At 49.6% G+C, this 25,733-nt stretch overlaps 1 protein-coding gene across 1 annotated transcript; it reads left to right on the top strand.

Moving 5' to 3' along the window:
• Positions 1-1,227: 1,227 nt before the first annotated feature.
• FAM83D (family with sequence similarity 83 member D) lies at positions 1,228-24,248 on the top strand. The gene is made up of 4 exons (XM_066236068.1): positions 1,228-1,725; positions 12,508-12,675; positions 18,593-18,717; positions 21,465-24,248. The coding sequence occupies exons 1-4, from the start codon at positions 1,249-1,251 to the stop codon at positions 22,438-22,440; spliced, it is 1,746 nt and encodes a 581-aa protein (XP_066092165.1). The 5' UTR covers positions 1,228-1,248; the 3' UTR covers positions 22,441-24,248.
• Positions 24,249-25,733: the final 1,485 nt, after the last annotated feature.

Here is a 25,733-nt window from a genome sequence, read left to right as displayed (position 1 = left end):
TCCCTGGTCAGGGCAGATATAAGAATCAGACAATAAAAGCATGGATGAGTGGAACAACGAATTGGTGCTTTTCTTTCTCTCTTCCTCTAAATGTTAATAAGTAAATTTAAAAAAAGATGAAAAATATTTTAGCATGTTTGCATGCTGATAGGGATGAACCAGTAGAGAAGGGAAATCGATAATACCAGGAGAGAGGAGAGAACTGCTGGAGAAATAGAGGTTAGTAGTAGAGCGGCTGGCCCAAATGGAAGGGACAGTTGATTGGTAGTGACAGAAGGCCCCAGTATGTAGGCAGAGATGAGGGTGGGTAGTTAGATGTGGTGAGAGCATGTGGAAGTTTCTCTCTGAACCAAACTCTGAGAGTACAAGAGAGGAAAAGGAAGAATGCATGAGGGAAATATAGGTTAGCCTGCACTTGAGATCATTAGTTAAGGCACAACTAGTCAGCCTGGTTGCGTTTTCTTTTCCCCAGCACTGCAGGGCTGCCCAGGTGCAGGTGGAAAGTAGGTTGGGGTTTTGCCAGGCAAAAACACGATGAAGGGAGAGAAGAGAAAACTACCTCAGGGTGTCATCAAAGAAGTGGCTATTGTGATAGATCGGTATGAATGAATGAATGAATGAACGAACGAATGATTAAATGTAGGGGATAAAGACAACCTGGCTTGTCATGCCCAAGCTCTGATTGCCCTGGAGCAGCGAGGTCAGTGTGCTCGGGACCAGGCACCTGCCTGCCTCTCCAGTGCCTAGGTCTGACCACCCCAGGCCTTGCAGGGAGGGCCGGCAGGGGGCGCGCTAGGATGGCAGGGCCTGGGTTCTTGAGGCTTCAGTTCGGGCTCTGCTGCCTGCGCGGCTACTCCGGGTCGCACGGGCCATCAGGCCCGTCCCCTCTTTAGGTGACTGTGAAGAGATCAGTGTCCCAGAGGGCCCGAACAGGAACGACTACTTCGGAGGAGGACAGAGTCGTTAAATTTAAATTCCACCAAACAACGAGAACTAGAGCTAGTGCTGGACCGCAGCCCGCCGCCAATGCGAAGGCGCGGGGCGGGGCCGGCGGCGGGGCAGCCAATGGACGCCCAGGGGCCGTAGCGGCGTGCTTCGCGTTCGGACCCACCGTTAGGGGAAGACAGCCAATGGGAGGGCTGGGGCGGGGCGGCGCGGCCAATGGCGCGGGCCGGTTTGATTCAAAGGTGCCTATAAAGGCACTGTCGGCCCGCGTTCTCCGGAGCGTGGTCGGGTCCGAGCGCCGCTATGGCTTTGTTACCCGAGGGCCTGGACGAGCTGCCCGAGGCCTGCCTGTCGCCGTGCGGGCCGCCCAACTTGGCCGAGCTGTACAGCGAAGCGCAGCGCCTGGCTCTCGAGGAGCTGGTGGCGGGCGGCCCCGACGCCTTCGCGGCCTTCCTGCGTCGCGAGCGCCTGGGCCGCTTCCTGAACCCCGACGAGGTGCGCTCCATTCTGCGTGCGGCCGAGCGGCCCCGCGAGGACGGCGCTGCGGCGGGAGCCGAGGAGTCCTTCGGCTCGTCGCAGGACTGCTCGTCCGGCACCTACTTCCCCGAGCAGTCGGACCTGGAGCCGCCGCTGCTGGAGCTCGGCTGGCCGGCCTTCTACCAGGGCGCCTACCGCGGCGCCACGCGCGTCGAGGCGCACTTCCAGCCCCGCGGCGCGGGCGCGGGCGGCCCCCACGGCTGCAAGGACGCGCTGCGCCAGCAGCTCCGCTCGGCGCGAGAGGTGAGCGGCCCAGCCCTTCGGGACGCCTCGGTCCTGGCTGGGATGCGAGACCCTCTTCACGCATGGGAAACTGAGGCCTCTTGGGAGCGCGGGCCGGTGGCCCGGGGGTCCCCGACGCACCCCACCCTGCGTGTCACCCCTCGGATCCCTGGTCTAGGGGCGAGGGGGAGGAGTCTTGGTCGTGGAGAATGAGAATCGTGCCGTACTTCCAACGCCTGACTTGCATGTGCTCTGGGAAAAGGGGACCAGAAATACTTCCCATTTCAAATGTTAAACCAAACCGGATCAGCCGTTTTCCTGGCTGGCAGCCAACACTAGATTCCTACTTTCAGGGGCTTCTTAGGAGCTACTTTACTTAAGAAGTTCATTACCTAGGAGAAAGTTCCGGAAATGTCCCGCAGAGACAACTCGGGCATTAGCAATCTGTTGTAGCTAGTCACCTCCACGTGTCTTTTCTTGTAGAAAACAAACACATTCCAGAGTGGCAATACCTACACAGAGTGGAGGAACGTTGCTCCTTCTGTGAATGGGTGGGGCAGGAGGTTGCTTGTCCACTGGCCGGGTGATGCCCCCGTTAGCAGTGGCTTCCTATAGTGCAGATCCTCTGCGTTAGGTCGACCCTACCTACTCACAGCGGATGTTGGTGCGGTTCTCACTCGTAGTGTGACACGGTATTGGGGTGCAGTGGGAGGTCTTGTCTTGGCTGAATGAGACTGCAGCAGAGTGCTGGGTATCTGAGGGTCGGGGTTGGGGGCGGGGGAGAATGCAGCACACCAGGTGGGTGGAGCAGGCACCTTAGCCCAGAGCCATGGAGCTGCCACCTTGCTTGCGCGGACTGGCAGTGCTCACCTTCCTGGATGTCTGTACTGGGGACGTGGCAGTAAAACTCTAGGTCAGGGGTCCCCAAACTTTTTACCCAGGGGGTCAGTTCACTGTCCCTCAGACCGTTGGAGGGCCAGACTATAAAAAAAACTATGAACAAATCCCTATGCACACTGCACATATCTTATTTTCAAGTAAAAAAACAAAACGGGAACAAATACAATATTTACAATAAAGAAAAGTAAATTTAAGTCAACAAACTGACCAGTATTTCAATGGGAACTATGGGCCTGCTTTTGGCTAATGAGATGGTCAATGTGCTCCTCTCACTGACCACCAATGAAAAAGGTGCTCCTTCCGGAAGTGCGGGCGGGGGCCAGATAAATGGCCTCAGGGGGCCGTAGTTTGGGGATCCCTGCTGTAGGTCATGGTTAGACTTGCTTGGATGGTACTTGAGTGTGACTGTGGGTTACAGTATCTGTGCCTCAAGTGTAGTTGATACAGTAAGTCCAGGAACAAGCCCCGAGTCTCCCCAGTGTCCCTGATGCTGGCTGTTCTTTGCCTGGTGATGGGGTCGTCGTAGCAGCTAGGGATACAATAGGCTAGTAGTGCTTTGCCTTTGGGGGAGTAGGTGTGATCTCCAGTTAGGCCAATATCAGCCCTCCAGTGCTGAGGGCCCTTTTGATGCTGCAGACACTAGGGGGTTTAATGAGATTAAAAAGATGGAAAAAGGCTTAATTGTGGGGCAGGTGTGCATTCCCAAAGCCGACCTCCAAGACGGGAACTTGGGCACTGGGAACTTAAGAAAAAGTAATGAATGGGTTTCTATGGAAGAGAGGGATTGCCTTAGCATCTCGCGGCTCTATTTTTCAGTGGAGTTAACAGCAGAGGGAAACTGTCGATAAGCTCTTAGGCTAGGGTTAGAAGGGGGAAGGGGCTCCAGGCTGGTGCTCAGACTCTCCTTTGTCTTGGGGCCGTTCTGTAATGCTGACATTCCTGGGTAGAACCTCCTGTCCCATTCTGTGCACTAGTCCAGCCACACTCTTGTATCTTTGAGATTATGTGTTTGGAACTGGGGTCATTTTAACCAATAAAGGTGGTACATTACCTTTAAATCCAATAAGTACCTGCTCACAAAAATTAGGGGATCAGAGACCGTGCGGATATTCTAGTGCTTTCAGCCTTTTGTATAGTGCATTTTCACCAATGAAATAAAAGTTGAGTTTGTGTCTCATTCGCATAGTGGAACAACTTTTTTTGACTTGTCGTTTGCTTTTCTGATGTTCTTCATTTTTTTTTTTTTTTTTTTTAAATTTTCTGAAGCTGGAAACAGGGAGAGACAGTCAGACAGACTCCCGCATGCGCCCGACCGGGATCCACCCGGCACGCCCACCAGGGGCGACGCTCTGCCCACCAGGGGGCGATGCTCTGCCCATCCTGGGCGTCGCCATGTTGCGACCAGAGCCACTCTAGCGCCTGAGGCAGAGGCCACAGAGCCATCCCCAGCGCCCGGGCCATCTTTGCTCCAATGGAGCCTTGGCTGCGGGAGGGGAAGAGAGAGACAGAGAGGAAAGCGCGGCGGAGGGGTGGAGAAGCAAATGGGCGCTTCTCCTGTGTGCCCTGGCCGGGAATCAAACCCGGGTCCTCCGCACGCTAGGCCGACGCTCTACCGCTGAGCCAACCGGCCAGGGCCTCTGATGTTCTTAATAAAAAAAAGCACATGCTTCTTTTTTTTTTATCACTTCATAGTCATTTTGAGATATCTCCTAATTTTTGTGAGCAGTATATTTTCAGCGTCTCTGCCTTATGACTAATACTTGCTTATTCAGTGCCTATTGTGTATTAGACACTGTGCCAGGGGCTAGGGCCACAGGTCGAGGGCATGGTCCTTGCCTCCACCTGTGAGTTGGCAGTCTGCTGCGGGGAAGCCGAGAGGAGGTGGCTACAGGTCATAGGGGAGGGGCCGAAGAAAGAAACCCTCAGGAGTGGTGGTGACCTTAGAGTTGAGGCCAGGAGGATGGGTGGGGCCTGCCAGGCTGCAGGACAGGGACTGGCCCAGAAGTGTGAAAGGACCTGGCATGTTTGGGAGGCAGCCAAGTTCCTCACGCTGGAGCAGACTGTGAGGGTTAGTGGTAGGAGAGGAGGCTGACGGGGGGCATGGGCCAGACTGTCACTAGCTCTGCACACTACTTGAAGTAGGAGGGTGGGTTACAGAGGGGTGAGACTGGTATCCAGGATGGTTGTAAGGAGGGGGCCATCGGGATTATGAATCAGAAGAGGGTCTCTGCTAAGACAGTGCTGGGGCAGGGGGTGGGGGCAGGGGAAGAATTTTAGGTGGAATTGACAGGACTTGGCTGTGAAATTGCTATGTAGCCTGAATGGACGGTTGTGGGTTAGGGTTCATCCTCACCCAGGACTTATGCTGCTTTTGAGCTGTTTAGATTTCTAGGGCATCTGGCACAGAATAGGTGCTCAGGAGGTACTGTGGGGACCTATCATGTGCACCTTTGATCGTTCAGCTACATCATTTTAGGGGGGTGGGTAGGGAGGGGTAGCAAGGAGGGTTGTGCAGGAGTTCAGGTGATTCTGTGTGCCTTTCCCCGCAAGCACTTGTCCCACGGTGGGTGTGACTGGGGCTGTGAATCTGCCTGTCCCTCTGGCTCAGCTTCTGTGTGCCTTTCAAAGTGGGCATTCCGCCATACTAAGTAAGGTACAACGTTTGAAAAGCACACGATTTATGTGCAGCATGGCTTCTGCATACAGGCTGACTGTGGAACTTGTGCTCAGCTGAGCTTCACCAAAACTGGGAGAGATATGGGCTGCTTTGGACTTTTTGAGAGCTAAAAAGTTTGCTTCCTGAAGAGTTTGTAGGTAATTTTGAACTATATAGGATTTTCTCTTACGTACCTACTCTCGAATCTACTGCTGTACCTTTGTGCTGGGTGATGACTCACTGGGTTCTCTGCCTCTGTTGCCATGTGAATCGGTGTTTGTGCAGGTCCGGCCCCCACAAGTCAGTTGGGAGTGGAGACCTTGCTAGAGGTGCCGCGAGCCCTCATTGGGCCATGTGGGTATATACGGGCTTTCAAAAAATCCTGATGCACGTGCCAGAACCTCTGCACTGGAAGAATGAGCCAAAACTAACTGAAATTATTACCATAGTGGGGAGGGAGGAACAAAGAGTCTCTGAATGGACCTTGTTTTGTAGATTGGATTTTGGAAGCAGGCAAATGTTTTCATGTTTCCAAATAACTCAGAATGATAGCCTGGCAAGCCCCCTCCCCTCAAACACCTTGATGCTGTTCCTTCCCTTTCTAAACGCCCAGCCCCCCCCCCCCCCCCACACACACACACACACTTCAGGCTGGAACAGTGTGGAGGAAATGCAGCTGTTCTATGCTCTGACCCTCACGGACCAGTGACAGACTGGAGAGGCACTGTGCCACTCTGCAGCTGGAGGCTCCACCAGCACGCTCATCTGATACCTGAATTGTTCATCTTACAATAATAGCCTCTGAAATCTAGACAGAACACACACAAACAAATTCACATGTTTTTGTTGTTGTTTTTGAACTCTGAAGATGATATCATGATAGTTCCAAGGAGAGAATTTCTGTTCTATTAAAAGATATAAGAAATCGAGAGAAAATATATCTTTTGCTTTAGCAAGATAGTCTTCAGAAGAAGTGGCAAGAGCCCTAGGGAGTTGGAGGAAATCGGCTCTGGGTGTCATGTGGGCAGTGGGGAATTCAGACGGGCGCTGGTGACCACTGGACAGATTGGCCTGTCTTTGTATGTCTGCGGAACTTTGGTAGATTCCAAGCTTGTTGCACATGTGTCCTTGCTGTATGACTGTGGGTGGGGAGGGAGGGAAACTGAGGTGCAGTAGGAAGGGGTGATTGACACGAACATCTTGCTTCACGCAGAGGAAGAACTGGAATGACAACTGGAATGACCCAGTGAGTAGCCCCTTGAGGCTGCTCATGTGCTGGGTGAGGGCCGGACCAGCCCATCGAGGGTGCATGACTCAGACTTCAGAGCTGGAAGGGGCTGCGTTGAAGGACACTGAGTGCAGATAGAATGGCTTCCCCGGGAATAGTGGCAGAATTGGGACCAAATATGACTACCTGCCATATGAGGCTCTTGATGCTAGGAACTGTCAAGTGGTTGCATGGAGTCTCTTGTTGACTAAAGCCCCAAATGCTACAAGATATACGTAGTGTTACTTGCATATCATGGAGGCTCACAGAACTGAACTAACTTGTGAGAGGGTGCATAGTGCTTGCAAGTGGAAGAGCTAGGACCCATGTCCAGGTCTGATTCTGCAGCCTGTTCACATAACATCTTTGTTTCCCAAGAGATCCCGACTTGGCTCGTTCTGAATTAGCAGTGCCACCTGCCGAGAAGGGTGCCCCCTGCCCTAGGGAGGTCCAGGTTTCCTTGGTGCTCGCTCCGAGTCATGACCTGGTATCTGTGAGCATCCTCTGGTGGGCTTGCTCCCACGTACTACTCTACTGCCCCTTTCGGGATTTAGTCCGAGCTCGGGACTTGAAGACTGAACATGGTTAGACTTCTTTGGAGTAATATTTAGTTTAACACTTGCCTGCATAGCTCTGGAGTCACACAGACTTGAGTTGAAATTCCAGCTCCTGCATTTGCTTAACTGTGTCACTTTGAATGAGTTACTTAACCACTGCAAGCTTTAGTTTTCTCATCTGTGAATTGGGGATAACAATTAATGGGGTTTTGAAATCTGTAGATGTCTCTTTAGAGCTTTTGTGCAAGAAGACATGTGGAAAGATTCCAGTGTAGCATAAACACAGTTTGTGCCCTTCCCAAAGACCAAGAATAGCACAGAGATCGTGACTGTAACTACATGGACCACCAAATCTCTTGGTAGAAATCAGCAAGGGATAGTTGGTAGGGCACAGTAAAGCTTGGGGTTTTGTCACCTGCGACGGTGACATGTGATTGACACACAGGTGTGGCTGCTCCAGATGTGGCTGGAGAGGTGTAGGGACAGTGTAGGGTACCAGGCATGACTGATTTGCACTGAGTTTCAGATGGGTGTTGACGCTGGAATAGATTCTCGAAAGTCACCACTTAGAGATTTCTAGCACTAAGACAGTGGGCAGGCTCTGTGCGGCACAGGCTGGGATGGGGCAGTACCGCAGCGGCCGTGCGGGCACTTGATGACCATGACATGCCCCACTTCCTGATGTGTCTCTCCTTTGTCCATCAGTCCAGATGTGCTTCTGGGCCCAGCGCCTGCAGCTTGAGCACCAGCACCTGGGGGATGTGTCTGGTCTTGGAAAACAGGCGCTCGGCTGACTAGTGAATGAGTCCAGTCATTGCTTAGCTCACTACAGAGACTGTCCCCTCGGAGATTTGGGAAGCCCCGAGTCTAGTTCAACTCTACAGAGCTTGGTTGCGGGGGCGGGGGGGACTGAGGAGGGAGTCTAGGGGAACAGGGCTTAGATCTTAAGGAAGGAATGACTTCCTACTGATTCCTTCCATGGATAGAGCTGCTCCTTCTATAGAAGTCTTAAGAGCCCTGCTTCAGTAAGAGAGGAGGGGACGTTGAGTACAGGGGCATTCGGGAGGAAAGGACTCCTTCCACCCTCTGAACACGCTGTGGGTGTTGGGGACCAGCAGTCAAATCCAGTTATTTTCAATACACACGGGCTTTTAAAACCAAGCAGTGAAGCCAATAGCAGATGAGACGCTAACTTACTGCGTGACAAAGCTGGTGTTTGTACAGTTGTTTAATGGAGTTGTGAATCTAAATTCCTTTTGGCAGGCGATTAATACTAATGGCCGTGCTCCTGGGCCCTGCCTCCAGTAGTTCTCCAGCCCTCTCTAACCTGGCCAGCCGGGCGGGCTCCTTGGTTGTGGTGCCAGGGGCACCCTGGGTACACGTCCATCGGCCCCGTCGCATGTGTCACCCCGGCTCGTCTCCTGTCTTCCTCAATGGACTGGGTTTCTTGAGGTCAGGGATTGGCCCTAGTCCCTCAGTGCCCCACACCATGCCGGGCTCATGGTGGGCTCACTGAGTACTTGAAGGAACGCTGGGGTGAGAGAGAGCCACGCAGGCCTCTGTTCTTCTAGCTTTCTCTCGTGAGCTCCTCAGTACACCTGTGCGTGGGGAGCCCCTTTGGGGAGCTTTTACTGCCACATTGGAGTCAGTTTCGAAGCTTCTATCTCAGGCTTCTTTCTTTTCCTGGGTTCTGTTTGTGTGAACCTGAATCTTCCTCTGCCCCCCCCCCCATCCTTCCCTCTTCTTCCCTCCCCAGCCCACGCAGTCCACTGCGTGGCTCTCCCATGGCCCCTCCCCTCCTCTAACACTCGTTGCTTCCATCGCTGGAGCCTCTGCCACTGATATTTCTTCTTTAGGTCTGTGGTCCCCCTAAACGCTTGCTGACCCTGAAAAGTAGCTCAGTGCCTGAGTTGCGGGCACTTGGGTAGGTGGAGCTGTGTGGGAGGAGGTGGGCGGAATCCCCACCTACCCAGCCTCTCCCAGCATCAGCGTCCGGCCCCTTGGGGTCCTCGCTTTGAACCCATTCTTCTTCCCTCCATTGCCTGTGGGATATTGATTCCTCAGTGGGCACTCAAGGCCTTCTGTGATCTTGCTCATGCATCTCTCCCAGTCATGTCCTGTTGCTCCCGGCACGTGCATGCTCCACGTGCCAGCCAAACTGGTACATACCCCATCATTTCCTACGTCTTCCTCTGTCATCACAGGGCTTCCTGCCAGAATGTCCTCCCGACACTTCTGCCCTGTCCAGACCTTGTCTGTGATTCAGCTCAGATGCCCTGCCCCCAGGAGCCGTCTCTGCTCCTTGGTAAACAGAGTCTGTGGTGTGTCCGCCATTGCAGGAAGAAGCTTGACTGCCCCCCGCCCCTGAGTGTTTTTCTCTTTAGTTGCCTCTTACAGTTTCTATCATTTTACTTCCCTGCATCCCGGATCCTCTCTTCGCAGGTAAGTTGGATGTCGGGCAAATTCTTTATAACCATCTGTCTGCCTAGTCCAGGGATTCACCCACAGGAGACTGTGGAGGGGTGCGGGCTGTGAAATTGAACGCCGGTTCCAGCCTGAGCCCCTTCCAGCTTAGTCTCATCTGACCCTCACAGCAACCCTTTGACACGGATGCTGGTATCATCCATGTCTTACAAAGGCTCAGAGACATTAAGCGATTTGCCCAGGGTTGTACAAGTAGTAAGCCACAGAGCTGGGCTTTGTGTGCCCAGGGTTTTATGCCTTTTAACCACTGTGTTATGTGGCCTGCGTGAATGGGGTAAAACCAACTCAAAATAGGCTGTATATCAGGGATAGTCAACCTTTTTAAACCTACCGCCCACTTTTGTATCTCTGTTAGTAGTAGAATTTTCTAAACGCCCACCGGTTCCACAGTAATGGTGATTTATAAAGTAGGGAAGTAACATTACTTTATAAAATTTATAAAGCAGAGTTACAGCAAGTTAAAGCATATAATAATAATTACTTACCAAGTACTTTATGTCAGATTTTCGCTAAGTTTGGCAGAATAAATTTTTATAAAACAACCTACTATAGTTAAATCTATCTTTTTATTTATATTTTGGTTGCTCCACTACCGCCCACCATGAAAGCTGGAAGGCCCACTAGTGGGCGGTAGGGACCAGGTTGACTACCACTTATATATATAAACTCCGCGGAAGGTACAAACTTCTGAAGATGCCACCAAGTCAGAAAGAAAGAACACTTTTTATTTTTTAAATTACTGTGCCCAGTGGGTTTCACTGTGCCCTTTACCAAGACTAGCTCACAATTGGGGTTTCAACAAGATTCGGGGTGAGACTGCTTCCGGGTAGCTTAGTTGGTTAGAGCATTGTCCCAATACGCCAGGGTTGCGGGTAGGCATATATAGGATCAACCGGTGAGCGTATAAATAAGTGGAACAACAAAATCAGTGTTTTTCTTTCTCCTTCCTCTCTCTCTAAATCAATAAATTTTAAAAATGACAAAATAATTCTACAAAGGAAATTTTTTTTTTTTTTTTTAAAAAAAGAAGCAGCTTGGGGAGGGGAGGAAAAGGGAGAGGCAGCCAGAAAGATAACTTGATCTCCCAGACTCTCATAGCGGTGGCTTCTCAGGAGCTGGCATTTCAAGGTCCCTCCTCCGGGCGGACAAGACCAGGGGGTATTGGAGAACGGCAGCAAAGTTGCCTCCCGTCTCAGCATTTCTCCTTTAGCCCGCCCCTCCCCCAGATACCAATCGGGTGATGCTTGTTGGGTGCTGGCCTGAGTCCTTCTGGCCCGAGATCGAATCAGCCCCATTCAAACGCCTCGGCTCCCATAGATATGAGACCTGTAAGTAAATTACCTTAACATTAAAAAAAAAAAGTTAATATGATGCTACAAGACCAATGTTTACTGTTGGGGTTAGGAAAAGTGAGAAGCCCTGCCCTGGCTGGATAGCTCGGTTTGTAGAGCATCTTTCTGACATGCAAAAGGTTGCAGGTTCGATCCCTGCTCAGGGCACATACAGGAACAGATAGATGTTTCTCCCTCTCTCTCTCTCCCTCTCTCCCTCTCTCTTCCTCTCTCTCTAAAACCAATACATAAAGTAAAAAAAGAAAAGAGAGAAGCCCTTCTAGCTGCAGACTGTACAAGGGATCCCTACCGTGGCCCCAGGGAGCAGTTTCCCTGGCTAATCCACTGCCTCAACTCGGTTTGCAGGGACTTGTTTCTAAGACATCCCCACGGCCCTGCCAGGAGTTAGCTGAGTCCACAGTTTCAACCTGCAAAGGGTGTGATTAGAGGCTTTGTGGCTGGAGCAGCCTCTCGTTAGCAAGGAGAGCTCGGCGCTGGCGGATGTCTCCCCGGGTTCAGTCGTCTGAACGGCTCAGACTGGACTGGCAGAGTGAGTCACCGCACGGACGCTTAAGGGATCTCGTGTACCTTGCACTTCATGTAACATAGTCATTTAGTTCTCACTACAAACCTATCTTGCAGCTAAGGAAACAGACATTCGGAACAGCTGTAATTTTCCCAAAGACACATGACCGAGGGAGCCCTTAACTGTAGCGTAATGCCAAGTGTGGGAAATAGATTAGTAGGCACGAACGGAGCCGTGTCTCCGGGGAGAAGAAAGGCCTAGTTGCGCTTCCAGACAGAATCCTTAGCTATTTCCCTAGGTCTGTGTCCCTACTGCTGTTCTTGGGGGCTTGTACTGCAGACGGATTAACTATAGAGACCACCATTCGCAGAGGTGAGGCTGGTGCCGTGGGAGCCCCTTGGTGGGATCCTGACTAGTGGAGGGAGTAGAACGTTAGGAAGAGGTAGTATCAGTGTTCGAGGCAAAAGTGGCAGGATCTGCCTGCCTGGTGTGATCGTTTTCGTGCCTGAGTTGGTGGATGGGTGGGCCCGTCTCCACTGTAACAGAAAATCAAAGCTCATGACCCCAAATTAGACAATAATCAAAATCACAGACTTAAAGCATGTTACACCCAGAAGGGGCCTCAGAGAGATCTAAGGTTTTATTTACTTCTTTTCCAGACATGGGGAGCTGAAGCCAGCGTGGAAGCAGCAGGCCTAAGATGATGGTGTGCTAGCCACAGAGCCTGGGCAGCTTGCTGGTCTGAACTGCGCCCATGAGACAGGGCTTTTAGTAAAAGAAGCGAAGTTGGGTGGAACAGGTTCATAGGCAGGCAGGGCCGTGGATGAATGCATGTTTCTGAGACATCAGCCATGGGTTAGCTGGGCCAAGTTCAGGGTTGTAGGCTACAGTGGCCCCGTGTCTTCAGAGACGGAGAGGAGTCCCCGGTGAGGGGACTCCATACTTCAGACGCAGAAGGAAGGAGACCGAAGGAAGGGTGGGGAGCCTTTCCCGGCTCGAACAAGGGCCCAGAGCCCAGGCAGGGAGCTGTAAGGCGGTGTGAGCTGACGCTTGCTCTTCCTCTGCTCACCCTGACCCTGCAGGTGATTGCGGTGGTGATGGACGTGTTCACAGACATCGACATCTTCAGAGACCTGCAGGAGATATGTCGCAAACAGGGAGTTGCTGTGTACATCCTTCTGGACCAGGCTCTGCTCTCTCAGTTCTTGGATATGTGTATGGATCTGAAAATTCATCCTGAACAGGAAAAGGTTTGTGTTACACTGTTTCTGGCCTCACCACAATCAAAAACAGGACCTGCCTACATGACAGTTGGTAGTGGTATCCCTGTTACAGGAGAGGGATCGCAGGCTGTGAGCAAAGTGATTTATTTGCCCGAAGTCTCGCAGAAAAGAAACGAGAGTCCGGATTCAAAGCTTGGCCTCTGCCTCACCTCGTGCTGCCCCCTCACCGGGAGCCTGGCTGTTGACGTCCAGGGCCTGCCTTGGTAGCAGCTACCTCTGACTGTAATGCTGGCTGGCTCGGATTTTAAATTCTTATTTATTTATTTATTTATTTATTACAGAGACAGAGAGTGAGTCAGAGAGAGGGATAGACAGGGACAGACAGGAATGGAGAGAGATGAGAAGCATCAATCATTAGTTTTTCATTGCGCGTTGCAACACCTTAGTTGTTCATTGATTGCTTTCTCATACGGGCTTTCAGCAGACCGAGTAACCCCTTGCTGTAGCCACCGACCTTGGGTTCAAGCTGGTGGGCTTTTCTTCAAACCAGATGAGCCCTCAAGCTGGCGATCTCGGGGTCTTGAACCCGGGTCCTCTGCATCCCAGTCCGATGCTCTATCCACTGCGCCACCGCCTGATCAGGCTGGTTGGCTCGGATTTTATTCATAGTGACCACCATTTATGGAGCTGCTCTGTCCTTGGCACTGCGCTAGGCTCTAGACAAATGTTATGCAACTTAATCCTCACAGAAGCCCTATTGAGTAAGAGGCATTCTACCTACGCTTTAGATCAGGAAATGGTGACAGAGAGCGCAGTGTCCACAGCTGGTGAGGAGCGGGACTGGCTTTGACTCCCCGACTGCCATCATGGTCACAAGGCGCCTCTTGTGTCTCGTTATTATAAAATTAGACTTTTTATGTCCTTCACTCTTAGCATGAAAATATTTGAGCTTAAGAATTTAAATGTAATGTCATACAACTTAGCTAGCTTGATCTCTTTAGTGGAAAGAGGCAAGAACAATAATCATATTTATTTCACCCATTTATAAAAAATTAAGCTACTTGTGAGCTTAGAATTTAATTTTATCAACTTAGTTCCTCACCTACTATGAGTCGTTCTAGAGACTGAGAGTAAAGCCATCAGCAAAGTAAGCAAAGAGTTTGGGCTTTAATACTGTAGGTTACTGCACAGGGGAAATAAAGTTACAGCCTTGTTATTATCAAGCGATTTGGTTTTGCAAAATTTCAGCTATTTAACTTCTCCCATGGAATTCTTGTTGGTTGTTTTCCCTAACGAGGAATCTGAGGATTGGGTTTAATTAGTAGTTTGTAACTTGTTGCCAGTGCTACAAAGCCAATCACGATGGAGGTAGGCTTGGAGCTTGGAGCCCCAGTGAAATGAATTAGCCATGTGACCCAACAGTAAAAAAATGAGATCAGGTGGACCCAAGGAATATGCAGCCAGGCCAGGAAAAGCACATGCCCTGTAGCCATGTGTTCAGTCCGTGACTGCTCACGTAGAGCCAGGTGAAGACACTGAGGGGTCAGCACCCCATTTCAAGGCAGTCTCTGTAGTTAAGGCGCTGGGTCAGCAGCAGGAAAATCACAGAATGGTCCTAGCCACAACTTTGATCAAGTGATTGGCTCTGACCCATCTACTTGGCAGAAATCTAGGAGTACTGCTTGCCTACTCAGTTGGGCACTGCTGGTTGGTGCCTTTATGGGTGTCCTGACCCTCCGGAGGAGGGGCAGAAGGGAGGTCTGTACCTCTGGCCTCACCAGTGGTCATGTGTCTTAGCTCCTCCCAGGGCGGCGCCATCGCCCCTGGCTGCTCCACTTGCCTGGGCGTGTCTGTGCTGGTGAACGTGTGCCCTCACCCATGTGCCCTCACCCGGTGGGAGCTGACTCCCCCCAGTGGTCATCGTGTCTTAGCTCCTCCCAGGGCGGTGCCATCGTCCCGGGCTGCTCCTCTCGCCCGCCAGGGCGTGTCTGTGCTGGTGAACGTGTGCTCTCACCCGGTGGGAGCTGACTCCCCCCAGTGATCATCGTGTCTTAGCTCCTCCGAGGGCGGCGCCATCGTCCCGGGCTGCTCCTCTCGCCTGGGCGTGTCTGTGCTGGTGAACGTGTGCCCTCACCCATGTGCCCTCACCCGGTGGGAGCTGACTCCTCCCAGTGGTCATCGTGTCTTAGCTCCTCCCAGGGCGGTGCCATCGTCCCGGGCTGCTCCTCTCGCCCGCCTGGGCGTGTCTGTGCTGGTGAACGTGTGCCCTCACCCGGTGGGGGCCGACTCTCCCCAGGCCCAGCTCTGCGGCTGGTTCGGATGGTGGGTGTCCTGACTGTGAGCCCATGGTCACACATTGGTGAGCAGGCCTCAAAAGTGCTTTGGCCAGCATCACAGAAGCCTGCACAACATTCAGATAAGTGCTGAAGAGAAAGATGCACAAAACCAAGCCTAAATCTGCCCATAGTGATATTTTTTAAGCTTGCTCTTATGTGTTGATCCTTTGAAGCTCTGCTTAGTAATCATCACCTCCTTCAGGAAGCCCTCCCTGCCAGCTCCATGTGTACCTCTGTGGAAATTATTCCCCCCTTTTTTTTAAAATTAATTTCCATTTGAAAATAATTGATGATTTACAAAGGAGTTACAAAAACAATATAAGGAGTTCATGAATACTCTTCACCCAAATTCTCTAAATGTTACCATCTTACACATTTCAGTACAGATTTGAAAATCAAAAATTAAGCTTGTGGCCCTGGCCGGTTGGCTCAGTGGTAGAGCGTCGGCCTGGCATGCGGGGGACCCGGGTTCGGTTCCCGGCTAGGGCACATAGGAGAAGTTCCCATTTGCTTCTCCACCCCCCCTCCTTTCTCTCTGTCTCTCTCTCTTCCCCTCCCGCAGCCAAGGCTCCATTGGAGCAAAGATGGCCCGGGTGCTGGGGATGGCTCCTTGGCCTCTGCCCCAGGCGCTAGAGTGGCTCTGGTCGCAAGAGAGCGACGCTCCGGAGGGGCAGAGTGTCGCCCCTGGTGGGCGTGCCAGTGGATCCCAGTCAGGGGCATGCAGGAGTCTGTCTGACTGTCTCTCCCCATTTCCAGCTTCAGAAAAATACAAAAAAAAAAAAAAAAAAAAAAAAAAAAAGAAATAAGCTTGTTAGAAAACTCTTATTTGAGCTAAGGATCTTATACATTTCACTAATCATTCCACGAAAGCCTCTGTCTTGTCCAGGATTCAGTCCAGGACCACAGCTGGCACATACTTGTCCTGTCTCCTTAGCTTCCTCTCGCCTGGAACTGTTCCTCCTTCTTGGTTTTTTTTTTTTTCTTTTCTTTTCTTTTTTCCTTTTTTTTTTTTTTTTTATATATTTATGAAGCTGGAAACAGGGAGAGACAGTCAGACAGACTCCCGCATGCGCCCGACCGGGATTCACCCGGCACGCCCACCATGGGGCGACACTCTGCCCACCAGGGGGCGATGCTCTGCCCATCCTGGGCGTCGCCATGTTGCGACCAGAGCCACTCTAGCGCCTGGGGCGGAGGCCACAGAGCCATCCCCAGCGCCCGGGCCATCTTTGCTCCAATGGAGCCTTGGCTGCGGGAGGGGAAGAGAGAGACAGAGAGGAAGGCGCGGCGGAGGGGTGGAGAAGCAAATGGGCGCTTCTCCTGTGTGCCCTGGCTGGGAATCGAACCCGGGTCCTCCGCACGCTAGGCCGACGCTCTACCGCTGAGCCAACCGGCCAGGGCCGGTTTTTTTTTTTTACAGAGTCAGAGAGAGGGATAGATAGGGACAGACAGACAGGAACAGAGAGAAATGAGAAGCATCAATCATCAGTTTTTCGTTGCAACACCTTAGTTGTTCATTGATTGCTTTCTCGAATGTGCCTTGACCGTGGGCCTTCAGCAGACTGGGTAACCCCTTGCTCGAGCCAGCGACCTTGGGTCCACGCTGGTGAGCTTTTGTTCAAACCATGTGAACCCGCGCTCAAACTGGTGGCCTCGGGGGTCTCGAACCTGGGTCTTTCGCATCCCAGTCCAACGCTCTATCCATTGCACCACCACCTGGTCAGGCTCCTTCTTAGTCTTTTAGGGTCTTGACACTTTTGAAGAATATTAGGCAGTGTTCTGTAGAATTTGTGGTTGTCTGATGTTTCCTCATGGTTAAATTCAGATTATGCATTTTGGTGAGAATACCACTGAAGTGATGTTATGTCTTGTCATCAATTTTGTTTTTTTATTTTTTATTTTTATTTTTTTAAGTAATGATAGATTCATGGAAATTGCCAAGGTAAATATAGAGGTTACCGTGGACCCTTCACCCAGAGTCCCCCAGTGGTCATGTCTGTGTGACTTACAGTACGATAGCAGGAGCTGGAAATTGACGTGGGTGCAATGTGTGTCAATAGCTCTGTGCCGTTTTCTCACATGTGTACATGTGTGTAACCACGTGCCATTAACATACAGAGCTATTCTGCACCACTGAGATCCCTCCTGCTTCACCGGATTGGTCACGTCCCGCGCCCCCCACCCCGGGCCCTTCTCCCACCGTCTTTAACCCTGGCAACCACTCATTTGTCCCCCTCTCTGTAATTTTGTTATTTAGAGAATGTTATATACATGAAACCATTTAGTATCTGATGTTTTGAGATTGGCTTTTTCCACTGGACATAAAGTAAAGCCCTTGAGGTCTGTTTAAATTGTTGTATGTATCAGTAGTGGTATCTTGGTAGGTTGTACCATAGTTTAACTGTTCACCCACTGAAAGGCATTAGGATAGTTTCAGTCTTTTACTATTAGGAATAAAGATACTGTGAGTATTTGTGCACAGGTTTTTGTGTGGCTGTATATTTTCACTTCTTTGGATGATGTTAGTTAGTCTTGCTATAGTTTTCAATCTTTCATTACTTTTCTCTCTCCTGTCCAGTCCCTGCAGGTCAAGAGTGGGCTTTATAGCAAGAAGCATGCCTTGTATCTCTCTTGTCGCAAGACTTGGCACACACATAGTAGGGGCTTTGTGGAATGAATGAGAGAGTTACACAAAAATCTTAAACACTTAATTTGAAGGTGTAAGATTTCTAAAGATATTTAGCTACTGATCTGCTCCAAAGAATGCAGATTGTCTTAGTATTTTGCATACCATTGTATATACATTTACATGTGTCATTTTATAAAGATAATTATACATATACATACAGTAAAGCCCCAGTGTGTCACCAGGGTACCTTTCTGGTAAATACATACTTATAGGAAATATGACATTGCTGATTAAGCCATATGTGATATGAGTGTTTCCTGTCTCAAGTCCTGTATTAGAGAAGGCTCATTCTGTGTTCCCTATACCTTTATGGTGTTGGGATAAGAAGGGGTTGTTATTTATTAGTGATCCTATTAAACAAAAGAAGTAGGAAAAATACCAGTTTAGCTTCTTTAAGCCTTTGTTAAGATGTTACTTATTACTAGTGTGTTTCCTTTGATAATTTAATCCCCTGGCTTTGTTTCAAAAATCATTTCTTGGATTCTGTGTAGTATCACCAAAATGTGAGTCTTCTTTTAGAGCAGTAAGTAAGGGTCTCAAAAATAAATGTAGCAACGGGCACATGAGAAGCTGAACTGAATGCGAAGCAGCATGACTTGAGTCCCGAGAATACCTGGCTAGAGTACCAGGTGCACTGTCACCAAGTGGTGACCGTGACCCGCTCTGCCTGGCGTACCGGGTGCACTGTCACCGAGTGGTGACCGTGACCCGCTCTGCCTGGCGTACCGGGTGCACTGTCACCGAGTGGTGACCGTGACCCGCTCTGCCTGGCGTACCGGGTGCACTGTCACTGAGTGGTGACCGTGACCCACTCATCAGCTTATAAATTTGTCTGTTTAGGAATGTAAACTAAACCTTCTTGTCTTAATCAGTTGTTCATTAAACTGTTCATTTCTTTTTCCCTACTCTCCTGCAATAGCTGATGACAGTTCGGACTATTACAGGAAATATCTACTATGCAAGGTCAGGGACCAAAATTGTTGGGAAGGTTCACGAAAAGTTCACACTGATTGATGGCATTCGAGTGGCTACAGGCTCCTACAGGTAAGTTCCTCACCCATCCATGCTTATTATTCTAATCTATTTAGAAGGAGCATGCCATGGGAAGGTGAAAGCTTTTTCTCCCCCTCAACACAAGGCTTCCGCCAGGCAGTCTGTGATGTGTACATCTGTGTCTGAGTAGGGTCACCAAAGCTTCCTCCCATAGGAGGTAGTTGGCACGGGGTCACCTCCCCTGCCCTGCCGTCTGCAAAACTGAAGTGCAGAGGTTGAAATCTACCTGGAGACCCGACGGTGAGCAAGTCCTAGATTCGAGCCTTGCAGGCCAGCAGGGATGACTGGGGTTGACCATGACAGGAGCAGTCTCAGGTCTTGCCCCTTGGGTCTGTGGAACCCATCCCTGCTTATTTGAAGGTAAGGACAGTCTTGGGCATGAGCATCAGTGCAGAGGGCAGAGCTGAAACTGTCCGCTTACACTTAAATCCTTCACCTTGCTTCCAGCCTTGTAATCTAGTGCTTTAGCCTGGAAAGTGCTGACCCGTGCCGGCCCCACCTCTGAAGTCTCGTCTGGGCAATGGCATATTCGGGGCGGGTGCAGAGCAGCCGAATAGAGGGTGGAGGTAATGAGTGGTTAACATGAGTTTCAGAAGTTGAGACTTTGCCATTTTTTCTCCTGTGGCTTCGATGTTTGGCCATCTCTACATTAGATTGTCTGAGGGGGTGTGAGGTGCGTCTGTAGAGTTTAAAAATTGAAAAACTAGTTTGGTTTTTTTTTTTTTTGTATTTTTCTGAAGCTGGAAACGGGGAGAGACAGTCAGACAGACTCCCGCATGCGCCCGACCGGGATCCACCTGGCACGCCCACCAGGGGCGATGCTCTGCCCACCAGGGGGCGATGTTCTGCCCACCAGGGGGCGATGCTCTGCCCCTCTGGGGCGTTGCTCTGCCGCAACCAGAGCCACTCTAGCGCCTGGGGCAGAGGCCAAGGAGCCATCCCCAGCGCCTGGGCCATCTTTGCTCCAATGGAGCCTTGGCTGCGGGAGGGGAAGAGAGAGACAGAGAGGAAGGAGGGGGTGGGGGTGGAGAAGCAAATGGGCGCTTCTCCTATGTGCCCTGGCCGGGAATCGAACCCAGGTCCCCCGCAAGCCAGGCCGACGCTCTACCACTGAGCCAACCGGCCAGGGCCGAAAAACTAGTTTTTGAAGAAACACATTCCTGAGTGATAATTATGTGTCAGCTCTGGATAAAGGTGGACAACGAGGCAGTCAGATGAAGAAAGTCTTGACGCCTTCTCAAACAGCGCCGTCAGTGCCGGAAAAAAGTCATATTCTTCTTAGACTTCTTTTTATAAGAAGTGTTTTTAAAAAAATTAAAAAAAAATTATTATTATTATTATTTTTTTTGTATTTTTCCGAAGCTAGAAATGGGGAGGCAGTCAGACAGACTCCCACATGCGCCCGACCGGGATCCACCCGGCACGCCCACCAGATGGGCGCTTCTCCTGTGTGCCCTGGCTGGGAATCGAACCTGGGACTCCTGCACACCAGGCCGACGCTCTACCACTGAGCCAACCAGCCAGGGCCAAGAAGTTTTTAAATAACAGGAGGAACCTAGACCTTCACCCAAAGTAGGATTTTCTATAATAGCCAAACGTAGTGCGACTAGTTTTTGGCTATTCTAAAATATAAAGAAGTACCCTCTACAAATGAAAGATGCTACCATTGCAGCTGAGGATGATGATAGCTTTCATTTGTTGCGGACCCTTGATCATCCTGGTGTTAGATAGGGGTCTTATTGACGTGTTCTCATTGAGGGTTCCCACCAGAACCTTCCTTCTCTATCAGTGGTGTGATAGCAGGTGCAAAAAGCTGACTCGAACTCTGCAGATGGAATTTATTGACTCACATGACTTCCAAGTGTAGAAAGGTGTGGGTCTTTTTGACCTAGAGACCACACATTGATCAGAACACTGTCTCCTGGCTTCTCTAGTTGGTCTTTATTCCCAGTCACGCTCTTCATTTGAAGGCAAAGATGCAGGCTTTCACACCTGGCCTTTAATAGCTGTCTCCCAGAGAGATTGACTTTGTTTCTCTCAGCACTGGTATCAATCCTTGAAAAATTACTTGGCCCGAGGCAGGTCCCATGCCCGCCCTGGGTAGCTCTCCGTATCGAAGGGGAAAGGGTAGTCTGGCCAGCCTGGTCACATGCCCACCTCTCTTGTGATCAGACGAGGTGCATACCGAAGGCCTTCTCAGATAGGCGGGGCTTGGGTTCTGTCACCAGGGGAAGGGGCAGAGATGCTGGACAGGTAAGTACACCGGCCTGATCAGCTCTAAGTGTGTTTCCAGCAACGGCAGCATAGCACCGTTAGAAAAACAACAATGTCTTCTTTGTGACAGTGGCAGCCTTGGAGGGAGCCGGGGGCCCTTCCCTGGCCACTGTTAAGGACTGGGCCTGCTCTAGGGTCCACCTAGCTTCCTGCCATCAGTTTCCTCACTTTGAATATTTAGGGTGCTGGCCTAAATACTTTAAAAACCACACTTTGTTCTTAAAACTCTGAGGCTGAGGATGTGTTGGGTTTGGTGTGTTGGCCTTTTCACATTAACCTGTACACGTCACGTGCCTGTGTTAAGGCTGGTTGAATTCACACCACCTGATAGACGTGCTGTCATCCGAGTTATGACTCTTATGTAGCAGGGTGTCTGGGCTTTACTACTCAGGTTGACAATTACTCAGGTTGACCAAAATTGCTTATTCTTAGCAGCTTCTGTTTGTTTGTTTTTAATCCTAAAGTTTTACGTGGACAGATGGCAAATTAAACAGCAGTAACTTGGTCATTCTGTCTGGCCAAGTGGTTGAACACTTTGACCTGGAGTTCCGTATCCTGTATGCGCAGTCAAAGCCCATCAGCACCAAGCTCCTGTCCAGTTTTCGCATCAGCGGCAAGTTTGACCATCTGGTTGACCGGAAGCCACCGTCCAAGGAGCCCACCACATTGGGCACTCTGCTGCGGCTGCGGCTGGCCCGGCTCTCGAGCACCCCCAAGAAGGTCGAGCTGGAGTGTACGGCGCCCCCCGAGGGCAGGGCAGCGGGCGGGCGCCACGACTCTGAGTCCTCCACCATCAGTGAGGGAGACTACGTCAACAGCCACAAGGACGAACCGGTGGGCGGAAAGGTGGCCGATGCCTCCACTCAGACAGAGCCAGGGGAGGAGACGCCAGCAGTGAGCGTGAGTGACTCGGGAACGCAAACCAGCACTGCCATCGCCAGCGCTGGGACCCAGACCACAGTCGCCACCAGGGCAGCGAGCTCCCAAACTGTGGTTCGGCTCATGGCGGCCACCACCCAGACTCATGCGGACGAGCATGTTCTCTTTTCTCAGGGAGCCCAGTCTAAAGAAGGGTCACCTGTATCCAGGATGTCTGTCTCGAGATCTTCCAGTTTGAAGTCTTCTTCCTCGCTGTCTTCCCAAGGCTCTGTGGCAAGCTCCATCGGCTCCCAGACCTCCGTCAGAGCCACTGACCGTGGCTTTCTCGGACACCCCAGCTACTGGGGCTCCCCCTACTTTGACTCCCTTAGAAACTTGAATAAAGAGCGGCAGCTGCACTTATCTGGCATCCGGTCCCGGCTCCACCATATGCTGGGCATGCTCTCCCAGAGAGCAATTCTTACTGAACACTATCCTGGCTTTCATTCTGGCAACTTCACCAGAGCCCCGGTTAATTTGCTGGCTGTCAGAGATATTGCACTGTACCCCTCCTATCAGTGACAGCTCGGCGTTCAGAGCCTCCTGCCACCCCACTTGCAGTAGACGTCATCAGAGCATCTGCTTTACAGAATGTCCCCGTCCCTGTTTGTCTTTCAGCTGACTTAAAGTCACCCTGATTTTCTTTGAATTCTGTAAACTACATATTATTTTATATGCTTTTAATTTTATTTTTGTCATGCATAAACCAGCTCTTGGTTTTAGGGTTTAAACACTATGGGTACATTTTCTTTGCACAATTTTTAATATTGATATCTCTTAAAAACAACGTTTAGGTGTTCTCAGGTTAATTCTGATAGGAGACATAAAATATGTTTTACATTTTTCTAGATTTGTATGTTCTTTTTTAGATCTTTGAATCACTAGTTTTTATGATCAAAATTCTGTTCAGCATAAACTGTTTCTTAATTGTCTCTTCCTTAGGGTATATAAACAACTTTTACTTGCCGATTACTTGAGCACCTTTTTTTTTCTTTTTTGCTTTTGAGCATTTTCTGTTTAACTCTGGGAGTGTGTCACAAGTAATACACCTAACAGCTATTTATGCAACTTTTCAATATTGTGTGGAGGAAAAGTAGATGATCCAAATTGTAAAAGAGAAAATATTTACTTAAATGTTAGATGACATAAAGACGCAAGCGTCAGGGTCACCCCTTCCTTAGCAACGTGAACACTGACCTTACTATCTATAGTTTGAATGAGGACACTTGCCAGAAATTGCAGAAATTTTCATATGCCTCTAGTTTGTCTTTTTTCAAAGAAAAGACTTGAGCTGTTTAGACAACGACCTTTGTTTTCTGCTTCTATGCCAAAGAAAACCTCAGCTGCATTGCTGGATTCATCCGTGATACTAACTCTAGTGGCCCCACGGGCTTAATTTCATCAGGTGGGTGTATTGACAATGATTTAGCAATCTATAATAATATGCAGGAGTAGGGGCAAAGAGGACACTGCCAATTATCCCAGATTCCTAGTCCATTGGCAGTCATTGCAGCTGGTTTCTACACCCTGCTGATCACGGTCACGGCTGTGGCACCCTGTTGTTGTCTGGTCTCATTTGCTTGGACAAAGGGAAGAGAGTTGAAAGATGGCGTCTTTCTTCTCCTGATCTGGCTAGAGCAGAAGAGGTCTGTAATGGGAAAGGGTGCTCTCTGCCACGCCACATACACGTGCGGATGCACCCAGATCCTGAGCACTGCAGGTTTTCACGTGTGCACCAGACTCCCTTACGGTCACCGGGTTATTTGCTGGGTCAGTTCTATAACCCAGGTTCTGAAGCAGACGGACAACTGGCTCGTGTCCGCTTGTGAACAACTCTGGCCTAGCCCTCAAGTAGATATGTTAGTTGAAACCACTTATGGATTTTGATCATTTCCTATGTGTTATCTTTGACCCTCACAACAACATAGTGTTGGACAGCTATTATTCCCAAGTTTCAGGTGAAGAAATCGAAGCTCAGATTAATTAACATATTCAAGGCCACATGGCTGGCAAGTGGTGACACAGATATACAGGTTTTCAATTCTAAGTTCAGTCCTTTGTTATACTACTGTTTCTTTACAGAGACTATGGAAGCATTAGAGGGTGTACCTTCAGAAAAAATGGTGAATTGAAAATAAATTTTTTTTTTAATAATTTTATTTTTAATGGGGCAACATCAATAAATCAGGATACATATATTCAAAGATAACAACTCCAGGTTATCTTGTCGTTCACTTATGTTGCATACCCATCACCCAAAGTCAGATTGTCCTCTGTCACCTTCTATCTAGTTTTCTTTGTGCCCCTCCCCCTCCCCCTTTCCCTCTCCCTCTCCCCCCTCCCCCCGTAACCACCACACTCTTATCAGTGTCTCTTAGTTTCACTTTTATGTCCCACCTACATATAGAATAATGCAGTTCCTGGTTTTTTCTGATTTACTTATTTCACTTCATATAATGTTATCAAGATCCCACCATTTTGCTGTAAATGATCCGATGTCATCATTTCTTATGGCTGAGTAGTATTCCATAGTGTATATGTGCCACATCTTCTTTATCCAGTCATCTATTGACGGGCTTTTTGGTTGTTTCCATGTCCTGGCCACTGTAAACAATGCTGCAATGAACATGGGGCTGCATGTGTCTTTACGTATCAATGTTTCTGAGTTTTTGGGGTATATACCCAGTAGAGGGATTGCTGGGTCATAAGGTACTTCTATTTTCAGTTTTTTGAGTAACCACCATACTTTCTTCCATAATGGTTGTATTACTTTACATTCCCACCAACAGTGTATGAGGGTTCCTTTTTCTCCACAGCCTCTCCAACATTTGTTATTACCTGTCTTGTTAATAATAGCTAATCTAACAGGTGTGAGGTGGTATCTCATTGCAGTTTTGATTTGCATTTCTCTAATAACTAACGAAGATGAGCATCTTTTCATATATCTGTTGGCCATTTATATTTCTTCCTGGGAGAAGTGTCTGTTCATGTCCTCTTCCCATTTTTTTATTGGATTGTTTGTTTGGAAAACAAATTTTAACCTCATGAACAAACATATTGGGTTGGGGAATAAGTTCGTAGCGTTTTTACCGAAGACTTTTATTTAAACAAAAAACAATAATTATATCAATAAGTTAATCAATTATATATTCGCCGTTGCTGTTTACAACCTCTTCCCACCTCTCGACCAATTTGTTGATGCCGTACCGCCAAAAAACGCCTGGTCTGGTGTCAAAGAAGTTGTTGAGCCAGTTTTTAAGGACCTCTTTGTTACCGAAGGTAACGCCCTTCATATGGTTTGACAGGGAGCGGAAAAGATGGTAATCGGTCGGTGCAAGGTCCGGAGAATATGGCGGATGCTGAAGGACCTCCCATTCGAGCTCTTGGAGTGCGGCTTTGACGACTTGTGCAACATGGGGCCTGGTGTTGTCGTGAAGGAGTATGGTTTGACCATGTTGATCAGGTCTTTTCAGTCGAATAGCCTCATTCACACGGTGTAGCTGGGCAACGTAGAGCTCCTTGTTGACCGTGGCATTCTTTTCAAGCATTTCCCAGTTCTTCATCGAATTCAGAAGGCCTTCCGCTGCGGCACGTGTCATCGACGTCAAAGTCGCCATTTTTGAACTTTGCAAACCATTTCCGTGCTGTAGACTCGCCTATGACACCTTCTCCATACACGTCGCAAATGTCCCGGGCTGCTTTGGCAGCTTTTTGACCTTGATGAAAAGCAAAGAAGAGCAGGTGTCGAAAATGTTGATTTTTGCCTCCTGGATATTCCATTTCTAAGCCTCGAAACTAATAAAAAATTAAATAAC

Source organism: Saccopteryx bilineata, chromosome 6 (assembly GCF_036850765.1).
Source record: "Saccopteryx bilineata isolate mSacBil1 chromosome 6, mSacBil1_pri_phased_curated, whole genome shotgun sequence".
Classification (NCBI taxonomy): domain Eukaryota; kingdom Metazoa; phylum Chordata; class Mammalia; order Chiroptera; family Emballonuridae; genus Saccopteryx; species Saccopteryx bilineata.
The sequence above is the reverse complement of the archived record's forward strand: the minus strand, read 5'-3'. Positions and strand labels throughout refer to the sequence as shown.